The following is an 18,578-nucleotide window of genomic DNA, read 5'->3' on the forward strand; positions in this document are numbered from 1 at the left end:
TTTGACATGGCTGCTTTCCCAATTGATAAGGCTCTTCCTGCTTCTTTCCTTTAGAAGTTTAACCTGGTCTTCAATGGCAATTTTGACCATTGTTCTGTTATGATTTAAGTGTTATTCATAATTGCCTACTTAAGTGCACGTATGAAACAATTCTCTCATACATTGGTCTCCATGAATCTCACTTTCACACAGACAAGAACTTCCCGACAGTTGCTTGACTAAAGGGAGGAAAATATGATCTTGGGAAATGATTCCCAATTTAACACTTCAATGCTTAATATCATTTTCAAATGTTGTGTGTGATATATTCTTATGACATCACTAAGAAACACACTCTACAAGATGGCTCCAACAGAAACTATCATCGATGACCTTGTCACATAATCCTTTATTCATGGGCTGTTCCTCAAACGAGGATGACTTGCTTCCACATGAGTTCACAGATGTTTCAATGAAGGACCCGATGTTCCAGTCCTGAACTCCAATTGAAGGGTGGAAGATGCCTGTGCATGGATTTTTTTAACGTGTGGTGACCATTGTACATTAGCCGCCACACGGGCTTGACAGAGCTAGGCCTTTATCCAGTGGCAAGGGTTAACCAGGATGACTGGAGACCTGCTTTGCTGCACGGACCTAGTGCACACACATATAGCAGTGTGGACTGGCCCGTGCTGCCCCTGGGCCCTCGGCTCTTCTAGGCCCTGTAACCCTCATTCGCCGCTACTCCGCCACGATCTCTCGCCGCTCCTCCGCCACAAACTCTTGCCGCACCTCTGCTACAAACTCTCGCCGCTCCTCCGCCACAAACATTCACCGCTCCTCCGCCACAAACATTCACCGCTCCTCTGCCTCGATCACTCGTCGCAAGTCCGCCACGACCTTCCCGCTCCTCCGCTGTTTATTAGTAGTTGTGTTACCACAGTAGTCCACTAGGTGGAACTGTAGTCCACTAGAGGGAGCTCTATCACATTATTCAGCTTTAATATTAAAATCAACAACAATTTAATTTGCACATTTTACGACATGCTCAATAGCACAGATGACTGGGCCAGTTCTAACCAGAACTACTAGACTCAAAGGTTCACATTGTGGTTCCAGAGCATTTGCTTGTTCTATTCTAATAGGAATATTGAGTAAAGAAGGAAGTTTAATTCCAACAATTTCATGAATAGTTTTGCATTCAGTATCACAAAAATGGTTCTGCCACCAGAACGAAAACTTGTAAGTGGGGTTCAACAACATGTTCTGGTAGGTCAGTTCCTAGAGTTGTCCAAAACTGGAAGGCTAAAAATTTTCATTCTGGCTTTGCCTCGAACAGAGAATTTTTGCAATTGATGAACAAATCTCGGACTTGAAGGGTAGAAATTGCTAACCCTGGGTTTCTCAACAAGATGCCAATAAGTTAAACTGAGGGACACACAGATGGTGCAGCAACAGACAAGCATTTTGTGTACCCTCTGGGACACATGAAAGGTTAAGACTGATTGATTGTTGATAGCATATTGTTAATTCTATGCCTGAAAGTAGAACCCCAGGAGCTTCTGATAATGCGGACAAAAACAGAAATACATATCAATGAGGCTGATTGTGACCAGCAATCTCACAAGCATACTGATTAAATTATCTGAACCAGAGGGACCATTCTAAGCCTTTGTTCACTGAACAATGGTCCAGGTTAAGCATGAAGTCTCCAATTTGTTTTGGGAGCACAAAGTATGAAGAATAAAATTCCATCCTTTCCTGACCTGCCAGAACGTTCCCCATATTTCGCAAGTGGATCAAATTGTTCACATCAAGTGTCTGGTTCTCCACATGTGGAGCTCCTTTGGTGATCTATATGAATAGTTCTTGTAAATCTGAGGAATCTTTTTCAAGATGTATAGGATAGTCACATACCAAAGTATTCTGTAGAGAACACTCCTCCAACAGGTCCATAAAAGACTAAAATCACCCAAGAGTCACTGGTGATTGTGACAGTATCTCCAATAACGTTGCATTTTTATCGACCATGACCAAGTCATGAGTGTCTTGAGCTGGTGCCTGAAGGGGCTGCAGGTAAGGAATCTGCATCAGCTTGTTTATAGGAACTTTTGCCCTCCAGTTTTGTTGGGGTTCTTCTGATGAAATCTGTAGCACAAAGAGCCCTCTGGCATCAGAAGCTGAGTCAGCAACATGACACCTTTCAGATGCACTCACCAACCACTGTGAAGCTCTTGCCAACAAACATGCAGAGGTTGGCAAGGCACATCCTCTATCCTCGTCTCCCTTGCAGTTAAAATATGACGATCTTCAAAGACTTCAAGATAACTTAGGTCAACACTTATTGAAAGTACCTGGGGACAGTGGTTCCTCCTAAGCAATGATGCCCTCTTCTCCTTGGCATTCTTGATCTCAACTATCTGGAGGAGGATGGAGAACCATTGCTGGTCGCCAGTGCCAAGAAAGCACCAGTTTACAAGATGCAGATGGCGATCAGATGCTTCCAGACCTTAGACATGATACACTGCCTTGTACAGATCTGTATCAGGCACTTTATAAAATTAAAAAAAAAGAGTAGAGAATAGCTGTCCTAGTTGATGAAATCTGCCAGAATTAGTTGAAAAATCGACTATCTATCAGAAGAGCTGATAAGTGATGGTGGTTGTTTTTTTTCTAATTGGCACCAACCTTTCTTCTCAGTGCTAGTTGATGCTTAATGTCATATTGGAGGAAATATAACTGGTGCCAACTAGCATTCATTTAATGGGTTTGTGGAGGGCCGCAGCTATACTGGACAGAAGGTGTCCCAGTGGGTATATATTCTTTAGTGCTGGCTGGCAGCAATAAATCTTCGCAAGCAACAACAAATCAGCAAGAAATGGGCTGAACCCGGATGGTTCCTCATACGCACCAGTATCACATCAACACTTAGTCAAAGGTGTTGCTGGCCGCAACTTACTCCTGTCCCCAAGGTCAGTCCTGCAGTAGATTGCATTCTTGAGGACGCTTCTCAATTTTGGAGCATATGCAAATGTTGCAAGAAGCCATTTCATCTTTGCTCGATGCACTAGAGATTATTGCCACTATGGCTGTGCATCAGAGCACTACAAGTCAGACAAACCATATACAGGGGCCTTGTCCTGAAATAAAGAGTATTAGTTTGTTGCAGCTGACAAAATAGATGAACGTGGCATTGTTACTTTATGGTCTCATTGAAGTCAAGTGTAAAACTCTGCTGTGCCAACTTCTAAGTTATTAAACATCAATATTTGCCATTAAAAATAAACCATCCCCACCGGCCACCTTTAAAAGAAAATTGCCACCGCATAGATTTAGCACTGCAAACTCAACCAGTGAACTTTGCTGCAAAGTGCACAAATAAGAGGACAAGATTAGCTTCGTTCGTGATTTCTCCACATAGTCAAAGAGCTTGACAACTCTCATCGCCCAGGTTCACACATAAAAAATGTTCATCTGGGGCAACGTACTAGAGGGTGCTGACCTCTGTCGGGCCATACCCCAGCAGGAGTCAGTGTCATCAGAAGAGGCCAGAAAACTGGCAATAAATAAATAAATTAACCTCCATGGAATAGTTTTTAAATATCCTCATGATGCAGTTTGCTGGTTCATAGTAAAGCTGACTTTTTTTAAACTCTAATTAGGAGCATAGGAACAGGAGTAGGCCATTCAGCCCCTCGAGCCCATTCCACCATTCAATTAGATCGTGGTTGATCTTTATCTTAGCTCCATTTGCCCTCATTTGGTTACGTAACCCTTAATACCCTTGCCTAACAAAAATCTATCAATCTCAGTTTTGAAATTTTCAATTGACCCCCAGCCTTAACAGCTTTTTGCGGGAGAGAATTCCTGATTTCCACTAACTCTTTGTGAGAAGAAGTGTGCTTTCTGACATCTGTCCTGAACGGCCTAGCTGTAATTTTAAGGTGATGCCCCCTTGTTCTGGACTCCCCCACCAGTGGAAATAGTTTCTCTCTATATACCCTATCAAATCCTTTAATCATCTTAAACACCTCAATTAGATCACAGCTTAATCTTCTATATTCAAGGCCTAGTCTATGTAACCTCTCCTCAGAATTTAATCTTTTTTCTGCAGAATTCTGCTGAACCCCCTCCAAAAGGTCAATATATCCTTCCTGAGATGCGGTGCCCAGAACTGAGTGTTGTACTCCAGATGGGATCTAACCAGAGCTCTATACAGCTGTAACATAACTTCCACCCCTTTATGTTCCAGTCCCCTTGCGATAAAGGCCAACATTCCATTAGCCTTTTTCATTATTTTTTCACCTGTCCACTAGCTTTTAGTTATTTCTGCACTTGGACCCCTAAATCTCTCTGCTCCTTCACAGTTCCTAGCTTCTTGCCATTTAGAAAATAGTCTGATCTACCCAACTTAGGTCCAAAGTGGGTGACCTCACACTTTCCCACATTGAATTCCATCTGCCACAGTTTTTCCCACTCACTTAATCTATATATAGAAAAGCTGTGTAACCAGTACATATCCATTATTCCTGCTCTCTAGTTTCCTAACTCCTAACCAATTCCTGATCCAAGCCAATAGATTGTCTCCAATTCTATGCACTCTCATTTTTGTTAACAATCTCTTACATGGAACCTTGTCGAATGCTAGGTAGCCAGTCTTGGGTCCAACGCAACCATCAGTACTGTTGATAAAGCAGCACCAACACAAAGACAATGCTATAGCAGTTCATTATATTGCTAAAGGCACATTTCAGCTTGTTTTCAAATCCCTCCATGGCCTCGCCCTCCCTATCTCTGTAATCTCCTCCAGCCCCACAACCCCCCCCTGAGATGTCTGCGCTCCTCTAATTCTGCCCTCTTGAGCATCCCTGATTTTAATCATTCAACCATTGGTGGCCATGCATTCTGTTGCCTGGGTCCCAAGCTCTGGAACTCACTGCCTCTCTTTCCTCGATCAAAACGTTCCTTAAAACGTACTTCTTTGACCAAGCTTTTGGTCACCTGCCCTATTTCTCGGTGTCAAATATTTTGTCGCCTAATACTCCTGTGCAGCGCCTTAGGACATTTCACTACGTTAAAGGCGCTATATAAATACAAGTTGTTGTTGTTGTATATTCAGTGGGTAACTTTGTCATCTCTTAACAAAATTTATTTTGTGTCACTTCACAACGCTCCAAAAATGTGACTACATCATGCTTATAATTTTCATCTTTAAACATTTACAAAGTTACAGCTCCAGAATGCATTTCTCAACTGGACTATCTCATTTGATTTCTTCTTGACAATGCATTTTCAAACATTTCTGGGTTTAGTCAATCTCATTCATAGACAGTTGGTGTTACAAATTATTTTGTTAAAACTAGCACTTATAAATCTCAGACTTCTCAGGTACTGATGCAAACATTTACTTACAATATGTTTTTTTTTAAATTTAAATTAAAAAAAGGAGGTGATTTAAAGGACTGCGGTGAAAGTCCATTGAATCTCAGTGTAAATCTTGGAAGAGAGTGACAGGGACCTTCTGTAATGTAAACAAAGTTTTAACTGCACAATAGAGTTAAAAGCACTGTTTGCATTAAGATGTGATCAAGGGTACTTAGATGCTTTGAGTGCTTTTTAGATGATTCACTGGAGTCAAAACAAAAATATGGAATTCTATTAAGTAGGTATGAATGCATAATTGAAAATGAACCAGATCGGAGCACTCCTCCAAACTTCCAGATAAAGGAATACTGTGAAATTAATTTGTGCAATGGACCACCAATGCGACCGTTTTCAAGAATTTTAAAATCAAGCAGTTTTGTTTCCCTCCATTAATAAAGCTACAATCTGAGAAATAAGAGAAACATAGCTATTTGGAAATTAAAATATATGTTGAAATGATGTGTATATTCTTCTATGTATATTGTTCTATTATGCAGTGTCAGCTGTGCCCCAGTGAGTAGCACACTCGCCTCTGAGTCAGAAGGTTGTGGGTTCACGTCCCACTCCAGGAACTTGAGCACATAAATCTAGGCTGACAGTTCCAGTGCAGTGCTGAGGGAGCGCTGCACTGTCAGAGGTTCCGTCTTTCGGATGAGACGTTAAACCGAGGCCCTCTCAGGTGGACGTAAAAGATCCCATGGCACTATTTCGAAGAAGAGCAGGGAACATCCCCAGTGTCCTGGCCAATATTTATCCCTCAATCAACATCATTAAAACAGATTATCTGCTCATTATCACAGTGCTATTTGTTGGAGTTTGCTGTGCGCATATTGGATGCCGTGTTTCTCACATTACAACAGTGACTACAAAAGTACTTAATTGACTGTAAAGCACTTTGAGACGTCCGATGGTCATGAAAGGCGCTATATAAATGCAAATCTTTCTTTCTTTTTATGTTGACTACAAAATTATTAAACTAATTATCTACATTGATTTTATTAGTAACATGATACATTGAAATTTGTAATAAAGTTGACTTTTTAATAATTGCCTCTTATTTTGAAACACGGAAGGGGAATAAGCACCGAATAGAGATTGGCAGTAGCAATTTATGAAGAAATACATTGTGGGGTGAGTAACTTCCTTGCAAAGCAAAGTTATAGACGTCTTCCAGTTCCAGAGTAGTACTCCAGTGGACTTTTTAGCTCTAATCCTCAACCCCTGATCTTTCACTGAAGGAGACAATTTACTACCTCAAAGACTTCCATCTGAAACTCTGCCAAATCCTGAACAGAAATTCTGCTCATAAATGACTGTCAAAGTGGAAAGTTCATACGTTTGCACAAAACCAAATTAAACAATAACAGCATCTTACGTTTATATAGCACCTTTAACATAGGAAAATGACCCAAAGGCTTCACAGGAGCAAAACAGGACAAAAATGGACTCTGAACCAAAGAAAGAGATTGATGAGGAATGACTAAAAGCTTGGACAAAGAGGTTGTTTCTCAGGAGGTACTTAGGAGCAGAGGTGGAGAGGCAGAGAGATTTTGGGAGGGAATTCCAGAGCTTAGGACCTAGACGCAGCTGCCACTGGTGGGTTAAAGTGAGGGGGCCATGTTTAGGAGGCTAGATTATGGAGAAACTCGGAATTCTCAGAGGTTTATGGGCTGTAGGAGGTTACAACAACAACTTGTATTTATATAGCGCCTTCAACGTAGTGAAATGTTCCAAGGCGCTTCACAGGAGTATTGTGCGATAAAAATGACATTGAGCCGCATAAGTATAAATTAACGCAGGTGATGGAGGTGTGTTTTAAGGAGTGTCTTGAAGGAGGAAAGAGAGGTCAAGAGGCGAGAGTTTAGGGAGGGAGTTCCAGAGCTTAAGGCCTAGGCAACAGAAGTCATGGCCACCAATGGTTGAGTGATTACAATCAGGGATGCTCATGAGGGCAAAATTAGAGGAGCGCAGACATCTCGGGGGTGGGGTTGTGGGGCTGCAGGAGATTACAGAGATAGGGAAGGGCGTGATCATGGAGGGATTTGAAAATAAGGATGAAGATTTTGAAATCGAGGCAACGGTGAACCGGCAGCCAATATAGATCAGCGAGCACAAGGATGATGTATTAGCAGGACGGTGCAGGTTAGGCTACAGGCAGCAGAGTTTTGGATGAGCTCAAGTCTATGGAGGGTGGAAGATGGGAGTCCGATGAGGAGAGCATTGGAATAATCAAGTCTGGAGGCACCAAAAGCATGCAGAAGGGTTTCAGCAGCTGATGGGTTGAGGCAGGGGCAAAGACAGGCGATGTTATGGAGATGGATGTAGGTGTCCTTTCTATTCGTGAGCAGGAAATAGCCCAGAAATGAAATATATATTACCCATTACAACAGTGACTACACTTCAAAAGCTCTTCATGGCTGTACAGCGCTTTGAGACATCCTGATATGGTGAAAGGCACAGTATAAATGCAAGATGTTCTTTCTTCTCAGCTCATCCTCACAAAACAATCTGCCAGATAAAATTAGTGGTATGGTTTGAGATTGCTTTCTGATACCGCGTAGGGAACAGAGATAGATAAGTGTTCATGCTTTTTCTCAATTAATCCACCTGTCATCAATAAAAAGTCAAAAAAGGAATGTAAACATTTTCTGACAACTCATTTTGGGAGAGATGTCATGAAACATCATGTCATAAATAAGAAAGCACTGTTTCCAATTAAAAATATTAACTTGATTGTTTTTTCATTTTAATCTACAAGACACCAACATTTTTACTTTGTTTAGTTAAAACAAAACTTGCAGCTGCACATCAAACAGCCACAATAAAACCTGCACTGGATGAAAATTCTGGTCTCCTTTAAAGTTGGAATTTTTCCAATACTTGTACTACTTAGTTTGTTCTTGCAGAAAAGTCTTCATGTCAAATCTTTTAGATCTTGGAAGACATGACTGTATAAGATAGCAAATCCACAGTGAAGTTGAGAGATACATTCTTTTAGCTCGCATGTCCTTTCCTTTTCTGCAACATTTGCCTACCAGTTACCCTACCACTACCATCACTAATGCTGCAAGATAAAGGGGACACAACAGTTTATTTAGAATCAATAGCTCCTATAAACGCCTCTCTTTGGCAAGTTCGAATTAGTTCCAACTCAAAATAGACATTCAAAATATTGTAATACATAGTTACCCCTATAAGAATATTTAAATCTAAATCTCTTTGCAAAAGCTGCCAACAACTCACTATTAAGAAACTCTAGGAGCCTAGCTTAGCTCCTGTCAGAAATTGCTAAGTTTGATGCCTGGACACCCACCAATATCAGAAAAGGTACTAGAGTGGAGATAGGATAGCCAAAGTGCATTGATCGAATGAAAAAGCTTATAAATCATACACGTCAAGAAAAGTAGGATTTTTAAAAATATAGGGCTGGATTTTCGTTTGGAGTGCACCTCTGTTAGATCCCAGAAGGACGGTAATGGGTCGTGATATTTGGTGCTGGTTTTGCTGCAACACTGAGCAGTAGTGCCCGGAAGTGTCGCGCTAGTGTGCAACACCCTTGGTTTCGACAGCGATGCGATATCTGTTTGTAGCGGCACCTGTAGTGAGACCACCAGAGAAAGCTGCCGGTCAGAGCTGTCCGGGGCGCTAAGGGAAGGAGTGATTGAAAAAGGTAAGTGTAACTGATATTTCTTTGGGTTTTTATTGCAATTCACCTTTATTTGGGGGTGAGGGGGGGGGGGAGGGAGTAATTTATCGAGAATGTTTTTTGTCCTGATTTTATTTTTTGCAGGGAGGCCTCCGATGCCAGTTCTTTAGCAACAGATTTTCAGTTGCTCACCCAGCCTAGAGCCCAAGAGAGGTGTGGAATGCCTCCCTTCGCGCCCCACTCCACTCTCAGGGCGCAGCAATTGAATTTTTTGGCTGCCGACGCAAACCATTTTCAGGCAAAATTTACCAACCCACCGCCCTAAGAAGCCTCCAACCGAAAATCTAGCCCCCAATGTACAATCAGAATGTTTTTTTATGGTCAGCCAAGAATCACGTACACAGAAACCTATCACCATGTTCAAGAGTCTCCATAGCAATCTACTGAAAAATCTGTAAAGGTAGTGGTTCTGTTTGCCCAATATGGAAGTGCACACTCTCTCTCCTGAGTGGACACACGCCAATTACCCAGCGAGGAGAACTTAGGCATAGGCTGGCAGCGAAGTATGCACAGGGGCACTGCTGCAATGTAAACAGCTAAAATCTCGCGGGCAGAGTAGAATCATAGAATCGTACAGCACAAGAGGTGGCCATTTGCCCCTTTTCGTACCCAACTTTGAAAGAGCTAGCCAATTAGTCCACTCCACTGCTCTTTTCCCATAGCCTTACCTTCCAATTAACTCTTGCTTTTAAATTTATGATATTGCTAAAAAAAATACTCGCACTGTAACCCAATGAGATAAAGATTAATCACGTTCCAGAATTGTCTTTTTTACAATACCAGAGAATTGATCAACAGAACGTGTTCTACAATAGTATACATACATTTGCCTTTATAATCATTGCTCTCCTTTCAAGGATAGCACTTATAATGTATGTATGCCTGGGTTTACCTGCCACCAGGGGGAGCGACCGTCGGATGCCATTGGGTCACAGACACACATGTGCAGTCCTTGTATATAAATAAATCCTCCATGTTTAATCCTCACTTTGAGAGCTAATAAAGTAGAGTCAGGTTGCACCTGATTAGGTTTAGTACCATGAACTCATTGAGTTATTGCATATGCAACATTTGGCGACGAGACACAATACGAATTTTCACGCACAAAAAAAGAGCACCGTTGGAATCCTGGAGCAATTCGTGGAGGGAGAAGACTGGAAGGATTTTACAGATCGCCTCAACCAGTATTTCGTGGCCAACAAGACGCAGTTAGGCGCAGGGTGGTTTTTCTCACGGTTTGTAGTCCAAAATCTATGGTCTCAAAGAATCTGCTCTCACCTGCACGTCCAATGGAAAAGACCTATGAGGAATTGTGTGCTCTGATTCGGGACCATCTCAAACCTAAAGAAGGCACCATTATCTCGAGATATCGCTTTTACAAGCATGTTCGTTCTGAGGGCCAGGACGTGGCGGAATTTGTTGCTGACCTGAGATGTCTCGCGGGGCCGTGTAAGTTTGGAACCATGTTGGAAGACTTGCTGCGCAACGTCTTTGTAATAGGCATAAACCACGAGGTGATCCTGTGGAAGCTGCTGGCTGCGGAGATGCTGGATCTGAGCAGGGCCATCACGATCGCCCAGGCTTGCCTGACCACGGTCGATTGTACAAAGCAGATATCCTAGCAGAGTCGGAACTCCACGGCAAGAACTGTGCACCAGATTGTGTCGTCGGTTGGCAGAGCTGCACCTGGCAGTGCCTACCTGACTGTGTTTACGAAATCTGTAGCTGCTCGAAGTCCGCCTTTGGACACGAATCAGATTTCATCCTGTTGGCGTTGTGGGGACAATCATCGGCCTCATCAGTACCGTTTCAGATAGTATATTTGTAGGGGCTGTGCGAAAATGGGGCAACTTCAGCGGATGTGTCCGCAGCTCAGCAAGCGTGCTGCGACATACCACGTAGATGATGATGACCGATCCGGCAACCGGAGATACCTGAGGAGGAAGTGTATAGTGTACATTCGTTCCTGACAAAGAGCCAACTGATAATGATCGAAGTAAAATTGAACGGCGTGCCAGTATCTATGGAATTAGACATGGGTGCGAGTCAGTCAATTATGAGCCAGAGGACTTTCGAAAAGGTGTGGGACACCAAGGCCGTGAAACCTAAGCCGAGTCCAGTAAATGCGAAATTGCGTACCGACACCAAAGAGTTCATACCAGTGATTGACAGTGCAGCAGTCAAGGTGTCGTACGATGGGGCGGTTCATGATCTATTGCTGTGGATCGTTCCAGGTAACGGTCCAATGCTGTTCGGCAGGAATTGGCTCGAAAAAATTAAGTGGAACTGGAACGATATTAAAGCTTTATCATCGGTGGATGACGCTTCGTGTGCTCAAGTGCTGAGCAAAGTTCCCTCGCTGTTTGAACCGGGCATCAGCAACTTCACAGGAGGCAAGGTGTAGATCCACCTGGACTAGGATGCAGGACCCGTCCATCACAAAGCCCAAGCGGTCCTGTACACGATGAGGGGGAAGGATGAAATCGAACTGAACAGATTCCAACGTGAAGGGATCATTTCACCGGTCGAATTTAACAAATGGGCTAGTCCCATTGTTCCTGTGCTAAAGAGTGATGGCACTGTCAGGATTTGTGGAGACTACAAGGTTACGATCAACCGAGTTTCGAAACAGGATCAGTACCCGTTACCAAAGGCTGATGGCCTGTTTGCAACGCTAGCCGGGGGAAAGTCGTTCACCAAATTGGATCTGACGTCAGCCTATATGACACAAGAGCTTGTCAAATCGTCGAAGAAATTTACGTGCATCAATACACATAAAGGGCTGTTCATTTACAACAGGTGTCCTTTCGGAATTCGCTCGGCTGCAGCCATATTTCAGAGAAACATGGAGAGTTTACTGAAGTCCATCCCTAAAACCATGGTGTTCCAAGACGACATTCTGGTCACAGGTCGTGACACTGCTGAACACCTACACAACCTGGAAGAGGTTCTACATTGTCTGGACAAAGTGGGGCTCAGGTTGAAATGTTCAAAGTGCATCTTTATGGCACTGGAAGTCGAATTCCTGGGAAGAAAGTTTGCTGCAGACAGCATCAAGCTTACGGACTTGAAAACAGAGGCCATCAAAAATACACCCAGACCCCAGAATGTGACAGAGCTGCGTTCGTTCCTTGGTCTTCTCAACTACTTCAGTAATTTCTTACCTTAATTGAGCACATTATTAGAGCCACTGCACATGCTGCTCAGTAAAGGCGACAACTGAGTTTGGGGTGTATCTCAAGACAGGGCCTTCAAGAAGGCTAGAAATCTGCTTTGTTCCAACAAGTTGCTGGTACATTATGACCCGTGCAAGCCTGTGACACTTCATCACATGGGGTTGGTTGCATGCTCCAACACTCCAACCCGTTGCGTACGCATCGAGAAGCATGTCTAAAGCGGAAAGAGCCTACAGCATGGTAGAGAAAGAAGCTTTAGCCTGCATATATGGGGTTAAAAAGATGCACCAGTATATGTTTGTGCTTTGTTTCAAGCTTGAAACTGATCACAAGCTGCTCATATCTTTGTTTTCAGAGCATAGAGGTATCAATACCAACGCGTCGTCCCGCATCCAGAGGGGGGCGCTGACATTATCTGCCTATGATTACATAATTCGCCATAGACCTGGCATCGAGAATTGTGTCGATGCATTGAGCCATTTACCGTTGCCCTCGCCGGAGGTGGAAACGGGACAGCCCGCAGACCTACAGTTGGTCATGGATGCCTTTGAGAGTGAAGTGTCGCCTGTCACTGCTTAACAAGTTAGGACCTGGACCAGCCAGGATCCGATCTTATCGGTTGTAAAACATTGTGTCCTTAGTGGTGATTGGTTGGCTATTCCCAGGAAATTGTGATGAGATCAAACCTTACAACCGTCACAAAGACGAACTATCCATACAATCCGATTATTTGCAATGGGGTAATCGTGATGTTATGCCCAAGAAAGGCAGGGAGAGATTTATACAGGATTGGCACAGTACCCGGTATTATGATGAAGGCCATTGGTGGCCTGGCCATGACTCTGATTTGGAGTCATGTGTGCATCAGTGCAACACTTGCATGCAGTTAAGCAATGCATCAGTGGAATCTCTGCTAAGTCTGTGGTCATGGCCATCCAAACCATGGTCGAGGATCCACATTGACTATGTGGGTCCTTTCCTGGGCAAACTGTTTTTGGTGGTGGTGGATGCGTATTCCAAATGGATAGAATGTGTAATCATGTCATTCAGCACATCCACAGCCACCAGTGAGAGCCTTCGTGCCATGTTCGCCACTCATGGTCTGCCCGACATTGTTGTGAGCGACAACGGATCGTGCTTCACGAGTTTGGAGTTTCAAGAGTTTATGAGACTCAATGGTATCAAGCACGTAAGGTCAGCACCATTCAAACCCGCGTCCAATGGTCAAGCAGAGCGGGCCGTCCAAACCATCAAGCAGAGCCTGAAACGCGTAACTCACAGTTCTTTGCAGACTCGCTTGTCACGCAAACTGCTTAGTTACAGGACGAGACCCCACACGCTTACCGGGGTTCCCCCTGCTGAACTGTTAATCAAGAGAGGTCTCAAGACCAGGCTCTTGCTTGTCCACCCTGATCTTAATGATCATGTCGAAAACAGACGTCAACATCTGCAGTGGTATCATGATCGCACTGCCGTGACACGCGACATCTATATTAATGATCCTGTGTATGTGCTAAATTATGGTCAAGGCCCCAAGTGGGTCACTGGCACTGTTACGACCAAGGAGGGTAACAGAATGCTTATTGTCAGGCTCACTAATGGGCAAACGTGCAGGAGGTACATTGATCAGACGAAATTGCGGCACACAGATGAACCGGAACAGCTTGAAGAAGACACCATCAATGACCAACCGATTCATATTCAGCCATCAGAAAACCCTGCTGTTGTCAATGAATCTGGACCTTCAATCCCTGACATGGACACTGCCACTCACATTAGATCGGCTACACAGCCTCAAGTCATGAATGACTCGGAGAGCTCACCCAGATCTGGAATTGAACTGAGACGATCAGCTAGGGAGCGGAAAGCCCTGGACCGTCTCAATTTGTAAATAGGACTGATACTAAAATCTTGGGGGGGAATGATGTATTGTGTGTATGCCTGCCACCAGGGGGCGCGACCGTCAGAGGCCATTGGGCCACAGACACACTCATGCAGCCCTTTTATATAAAGAAAGCCTCCATGTTTAATCCTCACTTTGAGAGCTAATAAAGTAGAATCAGATTGCACCTGATTGAGTTTATTGTACTAAGCCTATTGAGTTATTGCATACGCAACAGCACCTACTTAAGTTTTTTCAACTCTGTTACATTTGCTCTAAACTTTATTTAATAATGGACTGTGCTGCACAAGGAATTAAGTTCCATCGGTTTGACCCATGTCCTGCACAAGATATGAATCCACAAATATATTATTCCATATTCAGGATACTTATCCCAAGAGATTCTATAAATTTTCTTCTTCAAATTATTTTCATCAAATTAAGTCAATCTTCAGAGTTGCAGATCTAGCCTGCCTGATTGGTTACCAATCAGCTCCCACCTGCAAAGTGAACAATGCAACCCAAGAGGCTAAGAAAGAGAAGTAAATTCTAAGAACCATCTATTTCCACCTCCGTAACATTGCCCGTCTTCGCCCTTGCCTCAGCTCGTCCGCTGCTGAAGCCCTCATCCATAGAAACATAAAAATTAGGTGCAGGAGCAGGCCATTCAGCCCTTCAAGCCTGCACTGCCATTCAATAAGATCATGGCTGATCATTCAACCTCAGTACCCTTTCCTGCTTTCTCTCCATACCTCTTGATCCCTTTGGCCGTAAGGGCCATATCTAACTCCCTTTTGAATATATCTAACGAACTGGCCTCAACAACTTTCTGCGGTAGAGAATTCCACAGGTTAACCACCTTCTGAGTGAGGAAGTTTCTCCTCATCTCGGTCCTAAATGGCTTATCCCTTATTCTTAGACTGTGACCCCTGATTCTGGAACTCCCCAGCAACGGGAACATTTTTCCTGCCTCTAACCTGTCCAATCCCATCAGAATTTTATATGTTTCTATGAGATCCCCTCTCATTCTTCTAAACTCCAGTGGATACAAGCCCAGTTGATCCAGTCTCTCCTCATATGTCAGTCCTGCCATCCCGGAATCAGTCTGGTGAATCTTTGCTGCACTCCCTCAATAGCAAGAACATCCTTCCTCAGATTAGGAGACCAAAACTGAACACAATATTCCAGGTGTGGCCTCACCAAGGTTCTGTACAACTGCAGTAAGACCTCCCTGCTCCTATACTCAAATCCTCTAGCTATGAAGGCCAACATGCCATTTGCCGTCACCGCCTGCTGTACCTGCATGCCAACCTTCAATGGTTGATGTACAATGACACCCAGGTCTCGTGCACCTCCCCTTTTCCTAATCTGTCACCATTCAGATAATATTCTGTCTTCCTGTTTTTGCCCCCAAAGTGGATAACCTCACATTTATCCACATTATACTGCATCTGCCATGCATTTGCCCACTCACCTAACCTGTCCAAGACACCCTACAGCCTCTTAGCATCCTCCTCACAGCTCACACCGCCACCCAGCTTAGTGTCATCTGCAAACTTGGAGATATTACATTCAATTCCTTCATCTAAGTCATTTGTATATTGTAAATAGCTGGGGTCCTAGCACTGAACCCTGCGGCACCCCACTGGTCACTGCCTGCCTTTGTTACCTCTACACTTGACTATTCCAATGCCCTCCTGACTGGCCTCCCACATTCTACCCTACGTAAACTCGAGGTGATCCAAAACTTGGCTGCCCGTGCCCTAACTCGCACCAAGTCATGCTCACCCATCACCCTTGTGCTCGCTGACCTACATTGGCTTCTGGTTAAGCAACGCCTAGATTTCAAAATTCTCATCCTTATTTCCAAATCCCTCCATGGCCTCGCCCTTCCCTATCTCTGTAATCTCCTCCAGCCCCACAACCCTCCCGAGAAATCTGCACTCCTCTAATTCTGCCCTCTTGAGCATTCCTGATTATAATCGCTCAACCATTGGTGGCCATGTCTTCTGTTGCCTAGGTCCCAAGCTCTGGAACTCCCTGCCTAAACCTCTCCGCCTCTCTATCCTCCTTCAAGACGCTTCTTGAAACCTACCTCTTTGACCCAAGCTTTTGGTCAAATTTTTTATCTCGCAATACTGCTATGAAGTATTTTGGGATGTTTTACTACGTTAAAAGATGCTATATAAATACAAGTTGTTGTAGTTGTTGCTAACATTTAAAAAAAAAGCTTAGATAGAAATAGATGCAATCTCTGCTGGCAGCCTTGCCTCACCTGAACTCCCACTGGCAGCCCCAACCCGACACAACTCCCACAGACAACCCTGACCATACGTCCAGTGACAGCCCTGATTTGACCCGACTCCCAATGGCACCCAGCTCGCACACTCAAAAGGAACGAACTTACAGGAAACATCGTTTACTTTTAATGTGAAGAGGATAGGTATATATGGATAATTAAAGTGTTAGTGGCTTTTTTTAAAAGATACAAATGAAAGAAAGAAATTACGCACTGAAATTAACGACCCCACAGGTGATAAGTCAGATGAAGATAGGTTTGACTCAAAATTATACTGTGCGGCACCGATTACTGTAAAAAGGGAGGAGACGGGTTGGAGGTGCACCAAAACCTTCTAAAATAGTCCAGCTTTGGTGCTCAACACCCATGACCCATTAATCACAAAGCACTGTTCAAAAACTTCACAACATGTGGTATCAATAAAAGCAACACACTATAAACATTCTGACCTGATGCTTCTCTCCAGAAACTTTTAGCTCTGCTTCAGTTCTGCCTAATGCCAATTCCTGACGCTGTAGCAGCTGCTGAGTGTGCTGAAACAATTTCAAAACTTCCTGATGGAAACAAAATGATTGCAAATGTTGTTTTTTTTAAAAAACAATATATAAAATGTAACTAGGAACTGAGAGCACAGAATGTCCTCTGGAACCTAGTGACCGTACATTTGTGTACACAGTGTATATTTCTAATATTCACTCACTATCTGATATAAAACTGCATACACCACGGCTTCATATTTTCAAATATGCACTGTTTTTTGTACATTCTTGCAAATAACAGATACCTAGAAGACAGATAAAGGTAGCAACAAAACCCTTACAAGGGTTCGGACATTACCTGAATCCTTAATTGGCCTGTTGCCATTTGACCTTTTTGCTGCCCAAGTTTCAAATTAGAACTGGTAATGGAGCAACTTAAAAAGCTCCAAAAACAAATGGAATATTTTGATCATTCATAATTTAGACACGAGAAATTCTTAATCAGGGATAAAATGAAAACAAACTGAATATGCTAAGAATAAAATATGAGAGACTCATAATGATATTACAGTATTTTCTATGAATTCATGAAAAAGCAGATCTGAGTCAACAGCTGAGCAAGTCTGGTAGAAAGTGGCTACAGATTTTTGTTCTATTTTTATTAATACTCAGAGACTTTCTCCCATGCTTAAGTAGTTAATGAAAGTTAGCTCACACCAAAAAAAACTCGTTAAGGACTGAAATCTTGGTTAGGTTTTTTTTATACGTTCATGGAATATGGGCATAGCTGGCAAGGCCAGCATTTATTGTCCATCCCTAATTGCCCTTGAGAAGGTGGTGGTGAGCCGTCTTCTTGAACCGCTGCAGTCCGTGTGATGAAGGTGCTCCTTGTCCTTTGAGGTGGTAGAAGTCGCAGGTTTGGGAGGTGCTGCCAAAGAAGCCTTGCCGAGTTGCTTCAGTGTATCTTGTAGATGGTACACATTGCAGCCACGGTGTGTCGATGGTGGAGGGAGTGAATGTTTAAGGTGGTGGATGGGGTGCCGATCAAGCAGGCTGATTTGTCCTGGATGGTGTCGAGCTTCTAGTGTTGCTGGAGCTGCACTCAGCCATGCAAGTGGAGAGTATTCCATTACATTCCTGCTTCGTGCCTTGAAGATGGTGGAAAGGCTTTGGGGAATCAGGAGGTGAGACTCTCCGCCGGATACCCAGCTCGGACCTGCTCTTGTAGGCACGGTATTTATGTGGCTGGTCCAGTTAAGTTTCTGGTCAATGGTGACTCCCAGGATGTTGATGGTGGTGGATTCGGCGATGGTAATGCCATTGAATGTCAAGGGGTGTTGATTAGATTCTCCCTTGTTGGAGATAGTCATTGCTGGCACTTGTGTGGCCCGAATGTTACTTGCCACTTATCAGCCCAAGCCTGAATGCTGTCCAGGTCTTGCTGCATGTGGATATGGACTGCTTCATTATCTGAGGAGTTGTGAATGGCAGTGAATACTGTGCAGTCATCAGCGAACCTTATGATGGAGGGAAGGTCATTGATGAAGCAGCTGAAAATGGTTGGGCCTAGGACACTGCCCTGAGGAACTCCTACAGTGATGTCTTGAGGCTGTGATGATTTATCTCCAACCAT

At 43.6% G+C, this 18,578-nt stretch overlaps 1 protein-coding gene across 12 annotated transcripts in view; it reads right to left on the reverse strand.

Moving 5' to 3' along the window:
* ccdc73 (coiled-coil domain containing 73) overlaps nucleotides 1-18,578 on the reverse strand; it is a 254,155-nt gene that overhangs the window by 77,698 nt on the left and 157,879 nt on the right. For all 12 annotated transcript variants that reach the window (XR_011596610.1, XR_011596609.1, XM_070899541.1 and 9 more), the window contains one exon: nucleotides 16,916-17,020. Coding sequence is in view for 10 of the 12 variants with exons in the window: in XM_070899541.1 (XP_070755642.1) it covers nucleotides 16,916-17,020 (105 nt within the window). In the remaining 2 variants the exon portion in view is untranslated. The remainder of the gene's footprint in view (nucleotides 1-16,915; nucleotides 17,021-18,578) is intronic.

This window comes from Pristiophorus japonicus, chromosome 14 (genome assembly GCF_044704955.1).
Source record: "Pristiophorus japonicus isolate sPriJap1 chromosome 14, sPriJap1.hap1, whole genome shotgun sequence".
Lineage (NCBI taxonomy): Eukaryota > Metazoa > Chordata > Chondrichthyes > Pristiophoridae > Pristiophorus > Pristiophorus japonicus.